The 26266-nt window shown below is 41.1% G+C and overlaps 4 protein-coding genes across 7 annotated transcripts; 1 reads left to right on the top strand and 3 right to left on the bottom strand.

Annotated features, from left to right (window-relative positions):
• Positions 1 to 479: 479 nt before the first annotated feature.
• On the bottom strand, positions 480 to 3419 carry LOC135482849 (coiled-coil-helix-coiled-coil-helix domain-containing protein 2-like). Of its 2 annotated transcripts, none has more exons than XM_064763293.1 (4): positions 3281 to 3419; positions 2387 to 2516; positions 1696 to 1936; positions 480 to 1116 (listed from the first exon to the last, which is right to left on the bottom strand). In XM_064763293.1, the coding sequence occupies exons 1-4, from the start codon at positions 3316 to 3318 to the stop codon at positions 1106 to 1108; spliced, it is 420 nt and encodes a 139-aa protein (XP_064619363.1). In that variant the 5' UTR covers positions 3319 to 3419; the 3' UTR covers positions 480 to 1105. The 2 variants fall into 2 exon arrangements, with proteins under 2 accessions (XP_064619363.1, XP_064619364.1); XM_064763294.1 differs by lacking the exon at positions 3281 to 3419 and adding an exon at positions 2843 to 2943.
• Positions 3420 to 4177: 758 nt separating this feature from the next.
• Positions 4178 to 10176, bottom strand: LOC135483769 (cellular retinoic acid-binding protein 1-like). Its single transcript, XM_064764800.1, has 7 exons — positions 9784 to 10176; positions 7862 to 8034; positions 7428 to 7535; positions 6010 to 7191; positions 5367 to 5691; positions 4892 to 5077; positions 4178 to 4438 (listed from the first exon to the last, which is right to left on the bottom strand). The coding sequence occupies exons 1-4, from the start codon at positions 9854 to 9856 to the stop codon at positions 7129 to 7131; spliced, it is 417 nt and encodes a 138-aa protein (XP_064620870.1). The 5' UTR covers positions 9857 to 10176; the 3' UTR covers positions 4178 to 4438; positions 4892 to 5077; positions 5367 to 5691; positions 6010 to 7128.
• A 2627-nt stretch (positions 10177 to 12803) lies between these two features.
• LOC135483767 (N-lysine methyltransferase SETD6-like) lies at positions 12804 to 19488 on the top strand. 2 transcript variants are annotated; one of them, XM_064764799.1, is made up of 10 exons: positions 12804 to 12926; positions 14897 to 15041; positions 15232 to 15379; positions 15645 to 15773; positions 16209 to 16449; positions 16784 to 16882; positions 17083 to 17178; positions 17349 to 17520; positions 17815 to 17860; positions 18166 to 19488. In XM_064764799.1, exons 2-10 carry the CDS (start codon positions 14900 to 14902, stop codon positions 18323 to 18325), a joined length of 1233 nt encoding a protein of 410 aa, XP_064620869.1. In that variant the 5' UTR covers positions 12804 to 12926; positions 14897 to 14899; the 3' UTR covers positions 18326 to 19488. The 2 variants fall into 2 exon arrangements, with proteins under 2 accessions (XP_064620869.1, XP_064620867.1); XM_064764797.1 differs by lacking the exon at positions 12804 to 12926 and adding an exon at positions 14438 to 14581.
• Positions 19489 to 20472: 984 nt separating this feature from the next.
• On the bottom strand, positions 20473 to 23861 carry LOC135483766 (uncharacterized). 2 transcript variants are annotated; one of them, XM_064764796.1, is made up of 5 exons: positions 23726 to 23861; positions 22262 to 22988; positions 21885 to 22089; positions 21517 to 21709; positions 20473 to 21266 (listed from the first exon to the last, which is right to left on the bottom strand). In XM_064764796.1, the coding sequence occupies exons 2-5, from the start codon at positions 22879 to 22881 to the stop codon at positions 20914 to 20916; spliced, it is 1371 nt and encodes a 456-aa protein (XP_064620866.1). In that variant the 5' UTR covers positions 22882 to 22988; positions 23726 to 23861; the 3' UTR covers positions 20473 to 20913. The 2 variants fall into 2 exon arrangements, with proteins under 2 accessions (XP_064620866.1, XP_064620865.1); XM_064764795.1 differs by lacking the exon at positions 23726 to 23861 and adding an exon at positions 23347 to 23674.
• Between the last annotated feature and the right edge of the window lie 2405 nt (positions 23862 to 26266).

The raw sequence follows: 26266 nt of genomic DNA, 5'->3' as shown, positions 1-26266 counted from the left end.
TGCTCCAGCAAAATGAAGACAGTAACAATCAATACTGCACTTAGCACTTGTCAGTATGCAGTCGCCATCTATATATTCCGAACAAAATCAATCAATAATCTGAAAACTGGGCAACATTTAGTCAGAAAGCGATCTATACGGTGAAGTCGCACCTTGATCATTGTATACGCAAGACATAACTGAGTTGCCCCATGTCAACACGAGTCGCAAGCCCATTTCACGGCGGGAACTTCGTTGGTCCAAATAAACTCTTTTGAATGTGTAAATTAATAAATCCCAAATGTCTGCTGCTCTGGGGTACAAACTAAATCCGAAAAATTGCAATGTATCGAGGGAACATTGTGCGTGGACCGAAAACTGACCAAAACGAATGGCAAAATCAGTTAAAGAAACCATCCAATCTGCACGCAATAAGAAAATGCTCACAATCTGAGCAAATTAACGCAAAAGAAGAAGAAGAAGTAACAAGACTCACTTACTTATTTACAAATAACATTATCTATTTGAATTCGAATTCTATAATTACAAACAATCGTGCCACACAAATAGATAACAAAAATTACAGATGGAATTCATTATTCATCATCTGTTCAGTTAAAATCAAGTGATGGATATTAGGTTGAAAGCCGTCGTAAAGGAAACAAAATTCACGCCAGAAATGAACATGATCAAAGAAACCTAAAAGAATTCATAGACTCAATCAGAATTATGTTATTTTAAAAGACCTCCCTTCCAGAAGAAATAATTCAAGATCAGATTATGTTTGTCGTATCTTCACTAACTATCCTACATGAACAATGTATGAACAACAAAGCACTGTTCAGAATCCAATAAAAAGGCATCAATACTCCATTGGCTCTGCAAACCATATTGGCCGACAATCACTGATATCAAGAATTCATCAAGACTAGACTCAATGAATTCTTGCTGATATTCGAAACTCGCAATTGTTTTTTTATTACATCCATTAAAATTGTTTTTTGAATGTTTTGTCCGTCATGTCCATTTGCCGTAAGAATGATACCATGTCATCATAGTCACAACATTTTCAGATTCTGTAGCACATACTCCTAGAATGCGAGACGTTTTCCTAATAATGCTGATGTTATTGAAGCCCTGAAAGACAGCAGAAAGAAGGTTGAGACATGTTATCTTTCTGATACCATGAAAAGAAAAGATCCCAGTGTAAAAGAACTTGTAGTTCTTCTCGAAATAGAGTCCCCAATGACTCAGTGTCTTCCAACTGCTTTGACTTCCTGTTTGGTCTAATCCTGATAAAACCTATTGCATTAGGACTTTGTTAGATAGGAACTCACAGTCCTGTCACACTAGCAAGGGGGTTATACCCAGACAAAAGCAATTTTGGAAAGGCAGCAGTTTAACATGATCATATTTTTTGGTATCATGTAGGTCTTGAATGGATAACTGATTGAAATTAGCTTTTACATGTATGTAGCGCATTTCCCACTGAGAATAGCATGTTCAAAAATGTTCACACTTCAGAATGTTCACGGAAGAAAGGTCTTGATGGAGTGGTCTCAGTTCATTAATAAGAAAATAAACTTTTTAAGAATTTCATGCTTGGCTTTGTGTTTGACTGTTTGTAACCACAAATTCGTTTTATTCCCAAGTCAATTATTTTCAAACCTGTACAATGTATCAACATAAACTCTGGGATGATGCAAACGCACTTACCATGAGATAGCTTGCATTGTTTAAGAGCTTCATTGAATCCAAAGCAAAGGGAAATATCACTCTGGCCTTGGGCACAGTTGAGGAACTGCTGGAGTTCATAATTACAGGGGTTTTGGTTGTACTGATCTTGTTGCTGGGGGGAGCCTGGCTGCTGAGGGTAGGCTGGTTGAGCAGGCTGTTGCTGTTCTGGACTAGATCCACCACTCAAACCGCCAGTGATGGCATGCCCCACTGTGTGGCCCTGAAACACAGAGGAAAAGAGACATTAGAGAGGAGACAACAGGCCAAACTAACTCTCTGATTATCATCATTGGTCAAATTCACTCTCAAGCCTTGAGAAATGTAAGTTCAACATTCTGATCACAAGTCGGATGCCCATCGATGTGTCTAGTACAAGTTGTGATTAAAACTACAGTCACAGTTCAATGGGTTTCAAATCCATGAGACACCAATATCATTGGATATGAGACACCAATATCATTGGATGGCACCATTCCAATCCAGTCTGTCTACAACGGTTTGACTTTTTGCACACCCGACCTAACCAACTGTTAACGTCCTTGCTTCTGTTAGTTACACAGTCACAGGTGCTCCAAACATTAGGAACAAGGAGAACAACTTTTAAAATACTTCATCATCCTAACTCTACAGTACCAAGAACACTGCAAACAAAACATTGTTTAGGACTCACAATAGCTACTCCTGCTGCTGTGGAAGCTATCTGTCCGAACAAACCAGGGGATCTCGGCTGAGCTGCTGGTGGATGGGCAGGGGCAGCCTGTGGTGCCGGAGCCGGTAACCTTGACCGAGGAGGTGTCATCCTGAAAAAAATGCGCAACTTGTGAGTGCTTAATGAGATTCAGTACATATTTTTCAAGCTGGCACCAGGCCAACCGCCCTGATTCCGCCATGTGATTGGTTAGCACGGGCCATGGAGATTTGACATCATCAGTGGCTACATTTATCTGTAATGGCCATGGTGTAGGCCTACGCTGCAAAATGATTTGTTTGGACTTTGACTCGTCTCTCGATTGCAGAAGAGCCAGGCATAGTTTACCTGTATTCATCCTAATCTAGAATGGATCATGGGCATACCTAGTACAACAATAGATGAGTCATGCATTTCACCTTGAATCATGCATTTCACCTTGAATGAAGGATCGCTGTGTCGTTAGGCATCGTCTGAAGTGGGCCAAGGCTTTCTGACGAGTTCTGAATCCGAGTGTGTGCGCATGAATTGATTTGTTTCGGTGCCGATTTGTCTCATTTGAAAAGTCAAAAGGCCTATGGTATGCGGGATGTCGATGGGTATTCTAGGTGCACTCTGACTCTCTGACACGACTGACATTATACATGAACAGACAGACAGGGCACAAGACCAAAGCCAGCAACGGGCATGTATTTTTGTTTCGAAAAACTGCCTTTTGAGACACCCTGTAAAACTGTAGGCATTTTCAATATTTTGGCTGTACATTACATCATGCATATCAATATCATGACGAACTACGATCCACCACACTCGTCCACAGATTTCGTCAGTCTTACATTCTAATCAGACAACGAGTAAGGACCCTACGATTTGTACCTCGCTGACGGTGACGGTGATCTTCCTCTCCTAGGCATTTTTCTACAATTTAGAAGATGGTTTTAGCGAAATTGAATGATTAATTAGCAGAATATTCTTATGAAACACGTTCTCCTTTTTACTTCGGACTGAATACCTAGCTGCAGTTTGATTGGTCAATAATACGATGGTGTACCTACACTAGGTAAAAGCAACCCAAACCATGTACCAATGGGGATTCCCAGGAACTTCTAAAAATAGATCACAAAGTGTACGCTGAGCATGCAGCTCCGGTGTACGACGTAATTCACTATCCCTCATCAAGGCATCCCTCATCATGGAAACAAGGGAGTTGTGATTAGACTCCCGGGGCAGACAATTTCGTCATCCTCTTATTTGATGTCTTATACGATGACTACGTTATCACAATTTCTTCCTTCACTGACGTAGTCTTTTGCACAGATTTCAATATTGGAGGCCAGTATTACTGAGAGATTTGCGCTTTATAAGGTTGCAGAAGCTTCTCCAAGACAAGCTCTTCTTGAATCAATAGAGTTATGTTAGCTACACTCCTTATATTTTATTTTGTGGTTGAAAATGACTAGAAATCCCCCCCCCCCCCCCAATATTCCCGAAGTCGGAACAGCTTTTCAACATTTTTAACGATTTTGTCTTTTCAGTTCCTATTCCACCCTAAAGATGGCGATGGTGTTCCTTCGTTTAGTCCGTGCGGCTCCAATGAACCAGCTCAAAAAGCCGCGGCGTGGGGGTTTTGGACAGTAGGCTTACGTAGATATATGGGGTTCGGCCGTTAAGGTATTAAAGATTTCTCGTCCATTTGCATATGGTGATCCTTTAGCCCTAATCACATGCCACATTCCTTGAATACTTTATGGTAACCGACAAAAAGCTAAAATATACAGATATCGACACTGCAGTAGATAGATTATTTTATTTACAATATTTTACACCTTTTTACACGTTTATTCCGCGTAAAACCCGCACAGGAAATTATAAAGTGCACCACGATATTCGTCAACGTTCCTTCATCTATCGATCACAATCAGCGAACTTTTTCTCTGTTCCCCATTTCCTTATCCTGGCCTCATCATCATCGGAAGAGGAACTATCGCCATGGATATGAAGAGAACGACTGTGGCAATGCTGATCATGCTCAATCTATAGAAAAACAGAGTGTCGAAATGAGCGAAAATATGTCTCAGTCAATGAGGGACTATAGTTACACTAAATCAGTGTCCCGCTCCGGTCAGAGCCATGGCCTTCACACGACCAGATCAGTAACAGAGTGACATGACATGATATTAACGCCTTATTTCCTCAAGATGGTCCTCCCTGACATGGAAACATATTTGGCACAGTATTGGGCATGATTTAATCATGCTCCATCATATTCCGTTCCGTCCATTCGACGAGACCGTGAAAATATATTTTACTGATTTACGGTTTGCGCCGCCGTTTATGGATACCCGGCAGGGGACATGGCGCCCAAGGTTCTTAGTGGCACCCTCTAAAGAACCCTTTTTTAATAACTTGGATGACCTGCCTTGGTGGTAGCCACAAATCGACAGGTTCAGTGCCCGGGTGGAGTGTTATACATGCATGTATACTTACAGAAGCCCATTGTTTCCTCTACCGGCAACATTGGAACCAGTGCAGCGCTGAATTGAACAACATGTACTGGAAGCTAGGGTACACTTTCCACCACCGACGTAAACTGGGCAGCAAAAGCTCTTGTCTCCTACACAGTAATCATAATTGTTACCCCATAGCCCTCCGCTGTAACAACTGGTGACTTGGCTGTTTATTGAAAGAAAGAAAAAGTCTCAATCGTCAGTCGTCAAGCCCTTCATGATCAATATCAAGCAAAAGCCAACTTAAAAGTAGTCATGGGGCAGGAGCCGATTTATTTTATAAAAGCCCCCTATATCATCAGAAACTGGTGCTGCATGGCTACTATCAGACTGTCTCCTGGGTATATTGATTACGACCTTTTTTGCTTATTCATTTTTGATACTGTTTTTTATGCAATATTAATGTACATGGCAAAAGAATATAAGAAAACAAGGCCTAGTTTTATAAGACTTACTTCAGACTGCAGCATCCTGGGTGCAATCTGTCATAAAAGGAATGCACTGAAGGACAGCAGAATGTCTCTGATACAGGGCAAGAATGCGTGGCATAGTCGTTGGAGCAATATTTGGTCAGAAGATGTCTCGTAGAGGTGTGGCAACAAGTCCTGTAAGTTTTTCCCCCAAGTGGATAAGGAGCGTTGAGCGAATACTTGGCGGAAATGCAACATTTGTGTTGTCCCAAAGAAGCAGGTACGGTGTCCGTGGTGCAAGTTTCTACTGATCGGGAGTCTGTGAAATCCCGGTTGTAGCAGACATGGGTATAAAATGAGACACCAGACACTGAAATGACCAAGTGACACTTGACACTAAATGACCGAGTAATGTTACCTCATGATGAAACTATAGTTTCATCATGAGGTAACATGGATGAGGTATCAGGATGCCGCAATTAGACTCCCGCGGTTGTCAATTGCGGCATCCTGATTTAACGAGGCCTGTTCACTGCGTCCGGTATGTGAATGAAATCGCCCAAGAGGGGTCTCACAGTATATATATTTACGTCTTGTGCAAGGAATGTTATTATAATCCTGCCAAAGTCTCCCTTTTAAAAACCGATGTTTTGGTGTTGGCAAACCTATACCCAACCGTGCCACCTACCTTGGTCGCTCATTACGAGGAACACTGCCACGAGGAGGCTCTTCGTCATCATCAAAGCCATGCTTCCCCGAGTGCTTTTTCTGAGTGAGTTGATGGCGAACTATGTATAATTTTTTACCCTAATTTTAATACTGTAACTTGAAAACCAATATAGAAAAGCTATCAAATGTGAATTAGTATTATTTATAGGTGAATAGTCTGGTATATCGTGTGATTGATAAAATCAGTGAAACGAGACGAAGACCATGACGACATCAATAAACAGTTATTCTCTCTGAATACCAACCGACCTACTTTCGTGGTGTTTTATTAACTCTTCCATAAATGGGTGATTCAGAGTAACCATTCAACACGTTTCCTTTTTTCAACGATAGATATACATAGACCATAGACCATCTTACAACAAAAACGCGTCAAGAAGCCATAACACCTCCAAGCAATCCGCGTGGATTCAGTTGACTCCGCGTGGATTCAGTTGGAGCTAGACTCCAAAGGCAGTCCATTATGCATCATCCTAAATTGGATCTCCTTTTCGTTATTGCGATATACATGTATGGGGAAGATGTTTCTTGTTTTAAAGGTCCAGTTTTTATTCGATTAAATTTTCCAAATGATTGAACAAGAGGCTCAATAGACTGACACTCAGCTGCAAGAATTAACTACAATGTAATGACTATGATTTAACAGGAGATAACAAGATCTGACACTTAGCTGCAAGAATTACATGTTGCTATAATAATCATAACATGCGCAGTGGCGAACAAATACTTTGGCCGGGATCCTTACCTGACCCCCGACTGGTCATGTAAGAGGGCATATGCATGATAGACATTTTGAGCTTTACCCCCTTACTAGTTCGCAAATGCAAACGTATACAAATGAAGTCCTGCGGATTTAAATACCATTATATATCCATTTCCCTTTAAAAATGGTCGCTCATGACCACATAGGCAATTATACATCATGGGACTTCTTTTCCCTTGAACTGTTAACCTCCTTAGGAAGCGTCCTAGATAATACTGAAAGTCCTAACTAGCACGTTCAATGGTCCTGCATGGTTCTGGGCCAAACGTCGAACCGAGCTGATACAGTTACTCCAATCACCGCTACGGACAATTCTTAGATCTTCTGGAAGCGCCCGGTGGAAACGATTGTCTTGCCATCTTGTGTCAAAGATCGAACCTGAAATGCAGATATCGACAAGATATCATGATGTATACCTAAGTACACAAATATAATTTGGAGGTTGATTGTAGAATAGTATGCACTATTTTGATACAGCTGTTTTAAGGGTTCGGCGACTGCAGTCCCATGCATCAAGCTCAACAAGGGCCGATGGACCTATCGGCAAAATACATTGGAAATCTCGATCCGCCTGCGATCGGCCATGGAGGATCATTGCCAGACTGAATGCTTACCACGATCATTTCGTTATTTTTTATCTCCCGCGTCACGGTCAATGTCCAACCCTTCTCGTCGTTCTTCGCATCAACTAACATCACGTCTCCTTTCCAGGAGGCAACGCACTGAAAGACATTCATATTTACATGTAAATATCGAAATATTGAGGAAAAGAACCAGGATTGGCATTTTTATCCCTCGTAAATAGGCCGTTCTCTTTTTTGTTCTCGGATCATAATCTAAACATCTGTTATGACGCCCCACATCGCGCGGGCATCATTTAGTGCACAACGTGCGTCTTTCAATCTGCATGATGCGGAAGGGGGGACGGCAATGAATAAGTGCATGCGTTCCTAGTAGATTTCTGTAATGACCATTATAAAAAAAGTATTCAGTCTCAAAAAAGACCCCCAGCGCGTCTTCGGAAATCGCATGATGCATGTTCATGTACCTTCCACAAATTGCCAGCTGGGTCACTGTCTTCGAATTTCTGCCCAATGAAGTAGTTGGTCTCCTTCAACACCTTCTCATCAGCTTTAACGGCAACCTGCATCGAGTTATCCACGAGCTTTATCTCCTCGATGGACTTTTTAGCGGCCGCTCTGATGTTCGGGTCAGTCACACCTGAAGAAGAAAAACCTTGATGATGATCGGCGCCCTGCGGCTGATCCACGCAACTGCATGCTCCCGCTTTTCCCAACACGTTCCCGGCGACAATATCATGCACCCGGCATGCATGTGCGTCGGGAACGCATGGGGAAAGCGGTGGATTTCGCCAAATAAAATTTGCCATTTGCCATTTGTTGGTTTACAAAAAACATTTCAGCAACAAATTTGTAGATTGGCAGTATGAAATATAAGCCCATTGCGCAAGTTATCGTACTGCTCTTACTGAATATCCGCCTTGTCGGAAACAGTCATTCATCGGGTTTTCACCATTCCCGAATGATCGTTTACTTATATGCTGATTAATTGTGCTAATTTCTATAGTTTGCGCCATATGGTTTGCGCCAAACCACACATTGGCTAAAAAAACAACTGCAACACAAACAAACATGGAGCAGCAGACTCTAAATCATCTTGATAGAATTTCTGATAAACCTTTCGAGTGATATTTATCCTGGTTGCATGAAACATATCACTTTAAGGTGCTTCAAAGCCATTACTTGTGTCTGCCTCACTTCGTTTTGTTAGTGGTAACTTGATTATTTTGTGATGGGTGATCTGAGAACGCCATTAGTTAATTTGATTATCAGATCGGTTCTGCACCAGTATACGTTGTGTATATGCCAGTTTGTCAACAACCGTCAGAGGTTCATTGAATTCAGAAAGTGAAAAACAGTTCATGAGCTGCATGGGCCCGTTTTTCGTTTATTTGCGAGTCCAGACAGACCAAGCCTTTCTTAATTATAAAAAGAGAAGAAGTGAATGCAGAATTCCTCGAACAATATAACAGAGGAGATGTATACGGTGGACTGAGACAAGTCTTTCTACCTGTCGAGTAACAATCAACCATCTTCACAGACATTGAGTGAGATCATGGTGCAAGGTAAGACTGGCAGGTATAGCACTTCAAGAAGATGTAACTGTTAAAAGGCCAAAGGCGTCTCTACTAATGGATGATTCTAACGAAATTGCATTCACTTGTCTCAATGTGCCTTGTCTCAACATATGCAATATTGCTGGACACTTGAGCTATAGAAAGTCGATCACGAGCCGTAATTTTTACCAACCCTCTACCATTTGCTGTTGACGCTTAGTCATGACCAATTTTGGAGTATAGATCAACGTGGCATAAAATTGACTCTAGACTCATGGGGTGTTAACACACAATCGAATGCTATTTTAAACTATTTACAAAATAGTATGGCGAGCTTTCGCAAAGCCCCCGAAACGTCCAAGTGAAAGTTCTCCCATTGTTTGGACTTCGTTTATATCAGGATGTCAAACAATGAGATAGGCGTTCGCGTTTGCGTTTCCGTGGGATTTGCGAAAACGCAAAATCCCTGAAAAGGGCTGACCAACTGCAGTTCAAATACAGGATATGTTGATTTCAACTGCAAGTAAGCGCTAAAGTGCTGAGTCCTCTCCGCAAGTATACATCTCCCTTAGTCTCGGCTGGCAAAATTAGTATTGGCCTACAACAGGGTCCACGCGCAAAAGGACAGAAGACATCTATCTCACTGTGAATATCAAGCGTATTATCATGCCCACTGAATTTTACGGGCAATTTTGATCAGTTATTTGAAAACGCGCCGGCTCCAGGCAAGTTTCTCGGAGGCTGGAGGCTATATATATAAGGTTCTGCGAAAGTTGTCCGTCTGCATGGAATCGGTGTGTTAGTTTTGCAATGTAGACCTATTAATGACTTACCCAATGCGGCGAGCAATTCATCGGTCCCGTCAGCCTGGACAGACTGCCATAGTCCGTTAAAATCGCAAGGCATCTTGTCGCAGGTAATAGTCTATGTCCTCGGCACAATCTTTAACTTCCCAGGAATTGTTGGTGAAGTCGTTACAGCGCTGGGCTTTTATCTATCCAGAGCAACAATTGATATTACTCAGAATTCTGCATTGATGACTAATGCAGTAATGATGGGGTAACTCGGCCACTATTCCACCAATGGCTGCATCTCAAACGTGGTTAATTAGCTAGGCCGCTGCTACCGTTGGTCGCTCTGTCTGACTTTCCCGTCATAAACTATTACTAGGCCGATAGATAGCCAACTGACTATAAAAAAAACCCAATCTTCTTCAAACATGAAAAACACACTTTTGTATCCTGCAAGTTGCACTAATTGGTCTAGTTTGCACATTCGCCTAATCAGTTGACCGGCGTTTAATTTTAAATATAATTGTTTTTTCTGGGTCTGACAATCTGCATGCCTGCAGCTGACAACCAGTGATAATATATATATAATGGATATGGGCTTTTATTCATATGAATTGATAGCTAGTGTAATGATGTAAATCACTATAACTCACACAACGTAGTGAGTGTAATGGTTACGTATGTATACACTGTATGTAAAGTGTAAACAAAATTCATATATCCATTGTTTCCTTCCTCGTGACGCTATATTATTACGACCCTGTGCCGGAACGCGAGTTTTTTTTCCTGAACCTTTCAGCAAGCACACTGTACATTGTACACGAACTTTCGACCAATCAGAAGTTACATGGCCATGACGTCACAGGTCTTGGAAACTTAGCGAGCCTGTGTCGAAAGGCGATGTTCAGACCAGAGATCGAGGGTTCGAATCCGACCTAGGTAAACTTTTTTTCTTTTTTTTAAATTATTTTTTCTTTTGTAAATTTTACAATATTTTTTGTGCTTTTATACAGACATGACAGAGGTCAATAAAAGCAGTATTCCTAATTCATGAGGGGCGTCCCCTATAAGAGGATTCACTGCCTTCACACCAGAAAATTTCATGGGGACCATCTTGAACAGTTGGGCATCCGTCACATTGACGTCATCGAGCTTCTGATTGGTCGAAAGTTCGTGTACAATGTACAGTGTGCTTGCTGAAAGGTTCAGGAAAAAAACTCGCTGCCAAATTTGAAGTAATAGAGGAATTCCCTGATGTAGGTCACGTGGTCAGGGTGGGGGAGTTCCGGTGTAATGTTTTTGAGTGTTTCTGTTTTTGAGTGTTTCTGTTTTTGAGTGTTTCTGTTTTTGAGTGTTTCTGTTTTTGAGTGTTTCCCCTCATTGTTTGGGAACGCTCAAAAATAGATTGACAAGTTTTTCTGTGTATCCCCCCTATTGAAAAGTCGTGGTCTCTCTAGCTGCCTATTGTTTGGAAACACTGACACATGGGGAACAACCACAGATGTTACACCGGCCGTACCGCCTGGCTATCCGATTTAGCATCTACCGTGCCGGAACGACATCAGCGCCTCTAGTGTCAAGATTGTAAATTTGCCATTCTTGATTTTGGCGCCAAACGAATCCAAAAAACGCGTTCTAAACAATTAAGAATATACATGTATCAGCTACAAAAATTCGTTATTAACTAACTGGTGAAGAAACATACACAAATATCTAGGCTAGCAGGTGGAAAATTCAATTATTATTTCACCACAGAGAGCTGCTTCTGTCAGCATATATGAGACAGCTACCGGGGCGGGCATGCGCAGGGAGCGAATTTTTTTCCCCTGAACCTGAATCCCTGTACAAATGTACACTGTGGTGCCCTCAAGGTTCAGGGAAAAAAATTCGCCGCCGTGCCGCGAAATTGTATATTGTGGTCCTTTAAAGCGTCTCGGAAGGTCTTATTTGGGGGGGGGGTTAAAATGCTCCAGCATGATGCCTGCGCAGAAATCCCCCTACATGCAGCCTAACAGCAACTTCGGGGACCAGAGTGGGATGTCGAAACAAATCAACCTCTGCCAGCTGCTTATATATTCAGATTGGGAAGGCCTTCCCTCTGCCAGCTGGTTATCTGGTCAGGTTGGGAAGACCTTGACTCAACCTAAAAATTACACCAAGGTTACCACTAATAGACTTTGGGGACGACAGGACAGCCTACGTAACAACCAACCTCTTCCAGTTGGTTATCTGGTCAGGTTGGGAAGACATTGACATAACCTTCAAAGGGCCCTTTAGCTGCACAAGACAACATTTCATTTCCGTTCTACATGGGTGCTACATGACAACTGATTTGGTTGTACCATGGTAATCATCTCACAAGGACGGACAAAGGAACAACCAACCTCTGCCAGCTGGTTATCTGATCTCACGAGACTGGTGGTACCCAATATCTACCTGAGGACAACTCTTTAAGCACAACTTGAGTACTACTTGGGACCACAGTCATCTTAGAAGACTGGTGAATCCTCGAAGTCCTTTCTCGCACCAAAAAGACATCAATATCTACATAAAAATACTTTATTTGAATAATCTGTCCACAGTGTAATTTTGGAAAGAAGCCCTGGCACTGATCGCTTCCTAAACCATCGAGAAGGACTGCTCACCCTGGCAAGATTGGATTAAGGATCACTCATTTTTCTCACCAAGTTTTACCCAGCAGGAGACAGGAGTGTTTAATGGACAACTCTACAAAGACGCCACACAAGCAAGGAGAGACAATGGAACATTGTCTCTCTTATGAAAAAATGCATTTACATCGTCCTTTGGCTTACGGAACCTTCCTTATGCATTTCCACAGTTGGGCAAACGTACATGTACAAGTATGTATGCTGAAGCCAAGTCCACATTTTGACAATGCCTGTCATATTTTTGACAATGCCTCTCATATTGATCCATTGACAGAACAAAAGACTCTCTTGAGCAGGTAACTGCTAGCCGGCCTTGCGCAAGGGGTAGAGGATTATAAGTGCCCGGATGCTGTGACGGAAATGTATTGTCTTTGGTCATGATCGGTCGCGGTTGATTTGAACGCCAGTCGGTTGGTGTGTGAGCTGCGGAGAACATCGGGGGAACAATTTCTCCGATTTCAAACGTAAAAATACCTTCAAATTTTCCGAAACAAATCAAAACGGCTGCAGCAGAAGGTAAGCACAGTATCTATTCCTGACAAAAGTATGGATTGGTTTCAAAGGGTTTTTATTGTAGAAATGGTCATGCTATCAAGGCGGGAATGAACTGCGCAGTTTGAAATTTCAAGTCAGACATGTGTGAATTATGTACATCACTGTACTTCATGTACAAGTTCAACGGCAATTTTAATTGCTATCCCCAATCGAATACCATTTGCTCAAAGAACCTAAAGGCGCACGTTCAAGTCATGATGGTAAGTATATGGAAGTGATCAGGTTAAATCTGCGTAATGCCATCACTTCGGTTCTATCCTGTGATGTGGAAATCTCCATTGAATTCATGAAGGTTTGTCTAATCATATGTAAGTTGACGTGAACAGTTTTAACAGTTTTAAATTCAACAACCATTATTAATGAATATTCATTTGGCGGCCACTATCCCGACTGTGGTGTAGCACCCGACTATAACTGGCATGAAAAGGGGATACGCTGGTTATGGATGTCAGATCGTGGTTCCCTGACCTTTGCAAACAATTTCACTGGACGTAACCCACGCGGCGACACCAAGGACCGCTGGCTGATCTATTGATGTGTTCGTATATAGGGTGTCAAAGTCGGAGAGAAGAAGAGCCACTCATCTCTTGTAGGGGGTCCATTTGGAAGTGTTTGCATTTGTTAGCCTATAAACACAAGATTTTAATCCTTCAGTCTTGGGTTTGGCGGAGAGAACTAATCTTACATAAGTCCCAAAACAATATCATATGTCTTAATGGCAATATTTATTATTGGGACCCAGTACAGTGCCGTTCTATCCAATATTCCTGGGGCTGTTGATGAGACTTCTTGTCTAAACAGTGCCATTCTGCCCCCTCTAAGGCATACATTGGCAACTAATGAATTTACTGTGAAATGAACACAGTTGAACACAATGTGAATAACTCAGTCTCGGTTTCACCGAAAAGAAGGTGACATGTTATTATTTGATTATGTATAATGGTCATGATAATTAGGAGACCCTGTGTGGGTGTTTGATCCAACATACCGCGTTGATGTGATTGGAGATGGAAGTTTGCCATAGTGCCTTAAGGTAGGCTATAATAAAGTCAGCATTAGTATGCGGGCGGGGACTATTTCCTTATGGGGCCTTATGGTTCAGCGTCTCCAAGGAATTATATTTTTAGAGTCCAATGGGGGGGGGGGAGGGTTAGGGGGCCTTCCCCCCAATGTACTGGCTAAAACCTGTCACTTTCAGAGAACGGGGGCGGGGGTTTGGGGGACTCATCCCCCAATGTACTGGCTAAATATGTCAGCGGGGGTTTGGGGGGGGGCTCCCCCATGTCAAACAGTTGTGTGTGTTCACTAGAGCTTGCTCTTTACATATTAGCGATGAAAGTGTAGGGGATTTAGCGTTATAACAGTTTCATTGACCGGCTAGAATCGCCTCAGCTGTCTCGAGGCACCTCCGTAGCCTGAATTGTCTTCGCGGCCCCTCCACGGCTGGAATGGAACGATTGAAAAACAAAATGGAGTCCTCGAAGAGGCCGCATGAAAGTGACATCTCAAAAGAATGCTTTATTCCAACAAAGAAAACTTCTCGAGATGATTATAAGAGCAGAAAAGATAACTTCATGCAATGGTGTTCCAGAGAGAGAATAAATATTGGCCCAAAGGCAAGTGAAGTTCGTGCATGAACCACTTCAAAATGGGGAGATTGTCTGTCCGAAAATAGGAACGAATTTGTACTGTGACTTAAGTTGGTCGTTTGCCGGATTATTAGGGTAGACCTGACTCGACAGAGCTTGTTTAGGCGCCCGCCAGTCAAGCGTTTTACCTGAAATAAACGGGTCACAGTGACTTGACATGTTCTGTTGAGCTTCGGGACATGACTTCCAGCAGTAGTCACTAAGTCTGTAGTCATTTGATCATGGGCATAGCCTACCAGTACCATGTACCACTTTATCATGTTATTTCGATTATCTCTTCAGGTCATGATCAGTCGGGAGGGATCATGTGCCCAGTTTGGCATGGTGGCGATTGCAGATGTCAAGGAATCAGAATGCTTGTTTGAGGTACCTAGGCACTGTGTTCTCAGGCCAGAGACATCTAGTGTTGCAGAGATCATAAAGGAAGGTTTGTAGTTGATATCTTAAGTAATCATAAACAAGCAACTTAAAAGACCAATGCTGGGTCGTCCAAGGCTCGACAATGATCCTGTATTGAAACTTCTGATGATATAGGCCTATTGTATGACTCATGAGAAAATTATGCCGAATTGAAATCAATTTTTGGGTTCTATTCTAGTTTTTTTACTTCTTTCCAGCATCAGATCAGCTCGTGAGCGAAAGTGGTTGGGTGAAGCTTCTGATATCGCTGTTGTATGAGTACACAAATCCTTCATCTAGGTGGAGGCCTTATTTTGAAATGGTTCCTGAATTCTCCGAGGTGGACCTGCCAATGTTCTGGGACAGGTAAGCATACAGGGGAGGGATCTAGGAATGTGGTGTGGGCACTTACTTTCAACATCAAAATTGCTAGTACTGACGATATCCACCCTAAATTGGATAATTTTTCTGGTCTGGGAAGTACATGCATCTTTTGAAATCTAATGTGCAAAGAAAACTAGGAGGAATTTGACTTGTCAGCGAGTGTGACAGTAATAATAATGAAAGCTGGCCTTGAAAATATTAGGTACAGGATTTTGACTGATATTATTGTCTCTCTTATTATTGACAGGTCTGAGAGACTGGTAGAGTTGAGAGGAACAGGAGTAGATATGGCTGTAGAGAAAGATCTTGAAAACGTCAAGAAAGAATTCAACAATATTGTTTTGCCATTTATCAGGAAACATGATGATAAATTCCCGTAAGTCAGTAGAGGATGCTTGATTACTCAATTTTGTGCATTCATGCAGGAATGTCTTTAGAGATGCAGAACACTTCTTACTGTAGTATACTATAGCATTGCCTATTGCGTTACATTCTAACATTCTTGTAAAACTATGATAAATTCAATACTTTTTATGGTATGACGGCGAAGGTAATGGTCCAATGCATGTAATGGTATTCATTCTTGTCACAACATAAGATGGGAGATATGACTGGGTATGAATTGTGATGTGTCATGTCCTTAAAGAGTATCTAACGTATTCATACTGTAACCAGTCAAGTCAAAGTCAAAGTCATTGTGCAGGCATTGCAGTCGAAATTTCTGCCCTGTTTTTTCATTGGGAATTTATGTTCTGTTTCTCAGTCTTAGTGTCCTTGTGACAAGATTCACAACTTTCCGTTACTTTTTCAGAGTTCAGTGTCAAAGTATAGACTTGTACAAGCGAATGGTGGCATTTGTCATGGCATACAGCTTCACTGAGCCAGAGAGAGAAGAGGATTCTGATATCGATACAGAGGATATGCCCATTACTAAATCACCTCCGATGATGGTTCCAGTGGCAGACATACTTAATCACATAGCAAAGAATAATGCTAGTTTGCAGTTTGGGAAGGAGAGCCTAAAAATGGTTGCAACGAGAGATATAAGAAAGGTAAGAAAAGAGTCTCTGAAATGTTTCCTGTCCACTGCTTAGTTCTCCCTTCTGTTCTTTTCAGCTACATGTAGAACCTCTTACCTGCGTAGCATTGGACATTATATTGACGTCAGTTGTCGCCTCAAAAGCCTTAGTCACCCTACTTTGACTGATCATACTGTGACTTACAAATTTTTAATTTTTCCTAATGTCAGGAACGAGATAAATAGTCGGTGAGTGTCACTTGTCACGATCGAGAAAGATAATGACAGTCACTTGTCAAGTCCATCGAAAAGTTATATTGAGGCTCGGTCAAGTGCAGGTTGGTAATTTTTTGTATTTGTGTTTTCAGGGTGAAGAAGTATACAACACATATGGTCAATTGGCGAACAACCAGTTATTACACATGTACGGATTTGCAGAGCAGTATCCTGACAATCATTTTGATACAGTGAGTAGTGCTTCTTATTCTGGTCACTCAGTGATAAAATAAAAGCAATAAAATGTGCATTGGAATGTTTTTTCCTAGACCATGAAGACAGTCAAACAAATTTGGGAATCCCCTTTGCCTTTTTCCACATGGGATGTTTTGTAAACATTGGCATGATAATACACATGTACATACAATTCTGCTCTATTGTCTTTTTTCAGGTCGATATTCCAATGAAGTTGATTTATGAAGTTGCAAAGCAGGAAACGGAAGATGTGGATCTTCTTGATGAGAAGTGGGAATTTCTCCAAGGCATGGTAATGCAGAGCCTCTTCTTGTTGTTTTTCTTCCGCACCTGTCTACAATGAATTATGTGAATAAAACCTGATGACAAGTAGCTTTTTGCTAGTGCTTGTGATGTAACAATGTCATATTCTATCTTTCACTGTGCATTTTTCTCATTCTCACTTTGCTCTCTCTACAACAGGATTTGATACCAGATGACGGGGTATTTGTCATTGGAGCAGACGGTGTGCTTACAGAAGAGGAACTGTATCACACATTGAAAGTTTTGAATCTGAATCGGGCCGAGTTTGAAGACCATCGTGAGAAAGAGGGTTGGAGTGACGATAATGAAGATGAAGAAAACATGACCTTTGGTAAAAATTTAATACTTTATATTGGAAAATCCCCCTTTTTATGAAACTAGAGATTTATGATTTGAATCTTGGTTAGCTTTAATGAAGCTGCTGTTCTCGGGATGTAAATATATGATGTGTGCCAGTTTTGATCAGGCTTGGTTGAGAATAGCATGTGTGCTTCTATTCAGCTGGCCACAAGTATACGTACGTATTTTCAGAAGAGATGGCCCTAGAAATTCTTGATGGTCAGTTTTGTGAAGAGTGAACTACAGAAAACTTTGAACAACCGTTTGTGTTTTAAAATCTTTTCAGCCAACATTCCCTTGCTGCCCCAATCATGGAAGGTATTACTTGCCAAGTAAGTGTTGAATATCATACATCAAAATCGAAATGTGTGTTTGATATTTTCTTGAAGAGTGACAGGACAAAACATTGCATGACAAAGGAACATGCATACATTCCGATGGGCAATTCCTGAAGAGTCCTTAAGACTTACCTATTCAGGAGGCACTTGGCTTAATCAACCTCTTGAACATTTATCAAGTAGAAACGTTGCCTGACATTACTTCGGAATCCTAATTTGATTTAAAATTGATTTCTCATGATTATCTCTACCATTCATGCTGTACGGCTAACATCAACATCTTTTCCCCCATATTTCAGGGTGCTGCAAGAAACATTTTCAGGATATGCACAATCACCGGAAGAGGATGAAAAACAGTTGCAGAATCTCAGCACCTTGTCAAGACGGAAGAAATATTCATTATTCGTACGGAATGGCCAGCGGAAATTGTTACAGAGACTCTTACAGTGTTGTCAGTAACTTTTTTCGCCTCTCATCCATATTGTCACTGGGGCCATCATACATTACGAAATATGCTCTGGAAATTTCATTGTTCATTACATCTGCATTTTCAAAATAAATGCTTTTTCGGCTGTTTTTTACAAATACGCAACATTTAATCATGAAGATACCTGTATTGTCTGAAATAAGCAAAGTTTTTGTGTGCCATGTTGATATTTTGTTTCATCTTCATTAATGTTCATGCAATCATGTGTTAGCATGCTGTCATGCTAACTTGCTTTCTAACTACTGGGCCTCGGCAGTACAAAGTTAGGTTAGTATTGAATGACTTGAATGGAATTTAAAGCTCCAGGACCACACAGTAATCCCACCAAGCTTGCAATTGTTTGTGATTACATGTGTACAGAATCATTAATTCCAAAGAGGCGCGTATATTTTTTGTCATTCCTACATGTACATGTAGTTTATGAGTTCTGTATAAAGTGTTGTGTGAGTTGGTGTATCTTTAGAGTACATTTAAAGTACTTGAGTACTTTCTTACATGTATATTGGTCTCCATGTTAGTTTATTCATCATCTTGACCACCAAGGTTTTTACATCTCATCTGTTTAATTCTTATATCTTCAGAATGACCTGATGTAAAATCCTAGTTCGGGATGTACATTCATGTGTCGATTTGTGATTGGAGTACAGTTGAGCCCCTTTGTTAAAGACAAAATTTCACGGCCCACAGGATGTCTTTTAAACACAAATACCTGTTATTCTGATGTACTTTGTTGAAACTAGCCACTGATTTTTGGTAGTCTGCCATGACATTGCAGGATTATTTTCATTAACCCACAAAATGTGCAGCTGTTAAATGTAAATGTATTCAGGCTTGGAATGTCTTGTTGGATCAAAGTTAAAATGAAGAGGTGACACCACATTTTTTTCGCTGAAATAAAGTTGCAAAAAAGAAGGCAAACTCTGTTTAATAGCAGCCATAATTGTTATTGTTTGTTTACAATATCTTGGTAATGTAATGATTATCTTCCGCTATAGATAGAGTATAATTTGTCAGTGTAATATTAATGCATTTAAGTAAAAGTGTGTGTATTGGTGGGCATTTTCTTCCTACACAAAACTACCTTTATGTAAGAACTGTAAGGTGAAATTAGTGTCTTTTGATTAAAAAATGCTATTGCAGAAATATGTCTGTTTTATCCTTACTTTATTGCCTAGCATGCAATTTATGTCATGATATATTCTCCAAGGTTCTGCTATCACAAGCAGAGCTAAAATTTATGTTCTTCAAGGCATTTCCCTAATGGAAGTCCTGTAGTGTTTGGATGAGAATTTGAAGAACATAATTTCATTATCAGTAATCACAACAGGTGCCGGGGCACATTGGGCTGACCATGGCCTATCATTAACAAATGAGGAAGCTTGGTTGTATCATTTTCACAGCTCCACAAAAATAGACAAAAGGAATCTTTGAATGGTGGGAAAACACCCCACAGAATCCAGGGGCATCATTTTGTGGCGAGCACAATACAACCGCAATAGAATGCTCCTCATCGCTCGGAAAAGCCAACCAACGCATGGGGCCAACACCTTTCCTGACTTGGGGCAACCAATTGAATTGGTTAAACCAACAAATGAAGTCATTGGGGCCAGCCAAAGCGTACATGTAGTCTTCCCAATTGATTGCAACCTCGGAAAAACCAGTCGGACAAGTTAGCTAGATGCACATCTACTTGCGTACCACAAGCTTTGGCTTGAGACTCATCTTAACCAGCTTGGGCATACACTGGTCATCCATACCAGGCATACCTCTCATCCCTGGTCAACTGCAATGTGATCTTGACCTTTTAAGTACATTTCTCTTACTGTTTATGTCCTTACACAGCAGAGGTTTTGTTTCTGAAGAATCACTCAGACTGGAGGACTGTTCATTCCATCTGATTCAGGCTGGATCTGCCGGAACAAGTTTGCCCAATCCCTCCATATCATGGAAGTCCATGTCTTGAAGATGTTCAAGAACATATATGTGGACCGAAAGGAAATGTAACATCTCATGCAATACAATACATGTATTTACATTTCTACTACGAGTACATGGAAGATGTGGTTTTCACAATCATATCGTTGACTTCAGAAAAGAACAGAAGGAAGAATATTTCTATTTCAACATTTTATTGTATGCATTTAACAAAGCCAATCATACTGTTGATGTCAGTATTGAAAAGAAGGAAAAATTCTTCAATATTTTCCAAACTACCAGTTATCTCACACATACATGTACACAAGTATATAGCTACCATTTTTAAAAATTCCCAAAAATACTTTTCTAAAAGAAACAATTGTTATGGAAGACTTCCAGTAAGAAAACATCACGGGTTGCTTGGATGCCCTTATCTAATTCCTATCATACACGGAGACAGTCACCAAAACAATGCTTTCGCAGTAAAAAGCCTAAATCAACCAAAAGGGCCGATAGCAGGGCACAAACACCAACCTAACCTTTTCATTCAGCCCTGAAGGAGAATGCATAGCTAACTGATGCCAGATTGTAGAATACACCGAAGACCCTGCAGTAGGATTATGTCCTTGCCAATATCCTCTGTTTAACTGTCCTCCTGGACACCTAATCCTAGGTAAAGCTCCTGAGCTGTCAGACCTAAGTAGATCTTATTCCTAAGAGACTCTGGTACCAGTTCAAACACCCTGTCCCTGATGTATTGTACCGTATACTTATCAGAGAAGTGAATCAAGAGGATGCCCTCGACATTATCAAACAAATGCGCATGTTCACAGAATTGCTTCAGGTGTATATGTCCCACTGATTCAGCTTTTGCAATGCTTGATCGTCCACGTCTGTCTGCGTCTTCATCCACGAAAGTACATTCCGTGATCAGGAGTTTGACATTGAGGAGATCGGGGGTAGGCGGGTTCAAGAACACATCGAAAGTTGTGTCCCCTGGAATGAGGAAAAGTTGCAGAGCATTGAAAAAAAGACCGAGATTTTCCGGTTATTTTTTTTTTGGTGGGGGTCTATCAATTAGATCAATCGTGACTAGAAAGGATGTATCTTTGCCCTTTATTATGAGTGCAAAGACCATAACCACTATGCAATAACAAATTTGTTCCTTCACCATATACCACGACATGTACTAATGTTGTCCACTTTTGACCAATTTATAAAACCTGAAGTAATTTATATACACTACCTGTATACGCAATTTCTGGCTCAACATGGGTGTCATACAATTCTACTCCCTTCTTTTTCATCAGGACTCGCTCGTAACTCATCATATCCTCATATTCATGTTTCAGCTGCTTCTTCTCATGGTAGACGATGTAGCCTTGACTGGGGACGCGGTGATACGTGGGGAATGGGATTGCAAATCGATCCCATGGTAGCTGAAATGTCAATCAAAACATGCCATGTAGGAATCAAGGTCACATCACAATCTGAGAGCCTACTCTATGAGGTTTGCAGAAAGAGGCCCAGGCAGACCTTTGTATCCTTAAGATCTCTGAAAACCCCTAGAAAGTGTTTTCCTGATGAGTGAAACCTTTTCTGCAATTAACTCACCTTGATAGTTTGACCAGGACTACACGACCGAATATCGATACTCCTCAATGATGCTCCTCCCTCCATCAATGAGAACTGTTTCACTATGGTGGTGAGTGGTTGCATTAGATGATCTGGCACATAATATGTCGCAGGAACCATGCCGTTCATCTCACGTTTTGAAGCATGGCTGGTTAGTCCCATGGTGTGGTCTGTATGTCCATGGCTGCAAAAGACAACAGCGGTAAATTTGAAAAAAACTAGGCTGCCTGCTTGAATCAGTCATATTGCGTATTAGGAAAACCAAATCAACATTTACAAGTGTCATAGAGTAATCATTGAAATAACCACCTCATGCAAACTATGTTTGTCAATTACAACCTTGTTCTGTCACATACCTGATGAAGACATACTGGGAGCAGAAGGCCTCCCTGCTTGCATAGCCTATATCAAATGCCACGGTCATGTTGTCTCTGTTCACAATCACCGATGTCCCCAGTCCCGAAATGGACCATGGATACACATTGTAACCATTTATATGAAAGAAAGACATGTCCTCATCATAATGATAATCAGATTCCGGGGGTGTTGGAATATCAAGCGATTTTTGCCTTCTTTCAAGTTTGTCTGAAGGACTTGCCTTCTGACAGAAATGTCTATGGAAGCTGAGTTGCGACTCTGTCACTTTCCGAAAGCCTTCTTTTGGCACACTGTGGATTGGGTAACATCCCTTCTGAACAGTGCATTGAACTGAAACAGTGGACAGAGATTCTGATTCATTTCCCTGGATCATGTGTATCTTGCTACTGTTGCAAGAAGTAGACTCCTCTTTTAGAAAATGTACTTCAGAGCCAGTTTTGCATAAAAGTCTTCGTCCTGAAGCAATCACTAATCCATTTTGCCAGAAGAAACGCCGAGGACAGACTTGTTTTCGAGTCCACAAACTCAGGCAAAGTGGTGAGACAAGACGTCTTCCCCTCACACCTGACATCACACCTATTGTCTTCTGTAGCATCATCCTGATGCCTGATACCCAAATGTTTCCTTGGTAAAAGTTGTCTAAAGAAGAACTCACTGCATCAAATTCCTGATTGAAGAAGCAGTCTAGTCGTCATCATAAGATTCCTGAAAGAGTACCAGGGAGGACGATAAACAAACACCATTTAAGATATATAAAGAAGAGTTAGGACGCTAAACAATCACATAAGGAAGAGCAAGGTCAATAAACAAACATGTAAGATAAAGCAAGGACAGGGCAAAGAACAGGCCTTGCCCAAAGACAATACTACTTCTTCATCTTCTTCCTGTTCAAAGGGGATCATGACTTGAGCATATATTACTCTATGTGAAAATAATGTGCAGCTAGATGCAAGTAACATGACATAGCCTATCTATCAGTCTATGTAAAAACAGAAAGGTTAATTTTAGCTATAGCTGAAAGCAAGAATTGTATAAAGGTTACATATAAGTAATGAATACTCACCCAGTCATAGTCATGTAGGCCTATGTAGGTAGGCCTATACATCATTAACATATTGGCATATAGGCCTAGTTACTTCCAAATGACAGGAAAACATCCCCTGGATCGGCTCGGCCTATATAGCCTATGATGATAGCTAACGACCTACATCATGACACGCATGAATCAATCAGGCCAATATCATGATATACAGGGTAGGCCAACACTATTCGACGGGAAAAAGGGTGGTTGCATGGCAACCCCAAAAATCAGGATTGGCATGCTGGCTGGGCATCGGCTGCCCAAGTGACCTTCGTAAGTGACCTCCGGTGATGATGGGCTCCGAATTACGTTCAGACAGCACGATATTTCATGAAACAAGCTAGGAAATGAAGTACCATACCTTGTACACTACCTGAATGCATTGCATGCCCAACGTCGTTTGCCTTTTTCTTTTCCTTGGTAACTGATGGGTAAATTATATAATCTCAGACAAATTCCTTGTCAACCGTTTAGTGACTGAGCTCGACCCCCCATACTTATATAGCTACCCCCATCTCCAAGACTGACACACAAACAATTATGACGTCATTCCACAGCATTACTTATGGCAAGCCAAAGCGGAATTTATTCAAGACTTTAGAATTACCATTCAAGAAGTTAAATATAAGTTCAAGAAGGAAATATATGTTCAAGACTAAAATATGTTCAACCTTGAATCAAATGTTTTCAACCTTGAATAAAATATGTTCAACCTTGAATAAAATATGTTCAACCTTGAATAAAATATGTCCAACCTTGAACAAAATATATTCAACCTTGAACAAAATATATTCAAGACTCACGTGACCATATTCAAGACGCACGTGACCACAAAATTGATGACGTAGAGCGTAGAATCTGTGGTACTTCCGATGCGTTCTGTTTCACGACAGGCATTGCGCATTTTGAACCTATAATTTGCCTGATATGTCTGTGAAACATGTATCGACTCTGACATTCACTCGGCATCCATATCATGATGTGTAGGATTACAGTACATGTCAGGTGTAGGCGGCTAGGTACGTGTACAACCATGTGTCAAAACCTCGTGCGAACAATTCGAGCTCCGAAACGCAACACAAGTACCATGGGTTCGGGAAAGTCCGGACGCGGGTTCGGGAAAGTCCGTAAAGCATCAAAACATGAGCAACTACGTCATCAATTTTTGTGGTCACGTGCGTCTTGAATATGGTCACGTGAGTCTTGAATATATTTTGTTCAAGGTTGAATATATTTTGTTCAAGGTTGAATATATTTTGTTCAAGGTTGACAATATTTGATTCAAGGTTGACAATATTTGATTCAGGATTGAACATATTTTGGTCTTGAACATATATTTAACTTCTTGAATAGTAATTCCACGGTCTTGAATAAATTCCGCTTTGGCTTGCCATAATTACTGGGAAAACGAATAATTCGTATTTCAATGACGTAAATGCAATGATGACCACTCAATACGCCAATCATTTTGCATTGCCATGGAAACTTCGAGAACGTGCGAACTCGGAAGCAACATCATAACCTATCGGCACTAGACTCCCTGGGCATGCAGCCTGTCGCGTCTATGGTCCTAATTTTGTCTCCTTGCGGTTAGGGGGAGGAACGAGGCCGGTCCACTGCGTCCGGAGTGTAATCGGCGCCAGCTCGAGTTGAGCATCGCTTCTCCAAATTAAAGCTGACCCAGTGATAAATCAACGTGCATGGAAACACTTGAACCAAGCAATGTTCTTTATCACAACCTCCTCCCTTTCCATACACATGTCCTTCTTTTGCTCATTTGTCACCAACCTATAACTGGGCTGGTTACTCTATTAAGATGATACTGTATATTTTCTCAATCGGAAATATCTTGGAGTAGGCCTATATAAGTCCAGGAAAAATTTATGCACCGCCAAATGAGCAAGACACTTAAGTTTCACCTATGCAATGCTTCAGCACAGCATGCGTTCAAAAATCAATTCCCTCTTACCCGGATGGTAGATCCGGCTGCCAAAATTTGCCCTATCATATTTGCAGTAAAACTAAATTAGAAGCCACCAGTGAATAGACAGAATGCTTATCGTTCATAATGCTGCGGTATGAAACGCATACATCAGGGCCATATTATTGAAACAGTTGCCGCAGTCCTGCCTCCCATTGGTATAATTTGTCAAAGAAATCATCTTTGAAGGGAACAAGATCCGGAACATACGTGTAACGTACAAGATTGCATCATTTCTCAGTACTCATGTACAGTTCATGTTGCGCCTTGTTATCTCCGGAGGATCCCGTTTGGGATGAGGCAAGTTGGCATCAGCCCATTGCATCTAATTACCCATCCAATTGTATAATGTTAGATACCATGGAATGGGGATTTGATGTGAAGCATGATACGATGTCTTGTCAGTTGAGGTATTTTCGATTTTTTGAAGGATAACTCAAGAACCAGGATGTGTAGAGTAAAAGTTCTCAATGTTTAGGTAGGTCATTTCTGCTTTTCCCGTATGCATTCTTTGTTATACAATATCATACAAGTTTTTATCCCTTTCGTCAACGCACGCTGCAAAAAGCTGTAGAGCGTAATTTTTTTGATGGTACATGTAAATGTATGTTTCGCCAGGGACTGAGGTTCTGATACCAAAGCTGTGTTTCACTTTGAACTTGCCTGATTTCACTTTGAACATTGTTAAAAATAATTTCATCGGAAAACTAACCTTCAGTGTTGTACATACCTGGTAATCTGTTCTAAGACACATGTATACACGCATCACTTTCCGTTTTATGAAGTAAGATTTATTTCTTTGCATTGGTTTCAGGGCTGCAGAGAGTATTACAATACATGTGTTGATTTGTCTCTACCTACACCGGCATATCGATCACTCAACGCTTTCTGTTTGGCCGGCGCAAGATCACAGACCGGTTG

This window comes from Lineus longissimus, chromosome 2, assembly GCF_910592395.1.
Source record: "Lineus longissimus chromosome 2, tnLinLong1.2, whole genome shotgun sequence".
Classification (NCBI taxonomy): Eukaryota; Metazoa; Nemertea; class Pilidiophora; order Heteronemertea; family Lineidae; genus Lineus; species Lineus longissimus.
The sequence above is the reverse complement of the archived record's forward strand: the minus strand, read 5'-3'. Positions and strand labels throughout refer to the sequence as shown.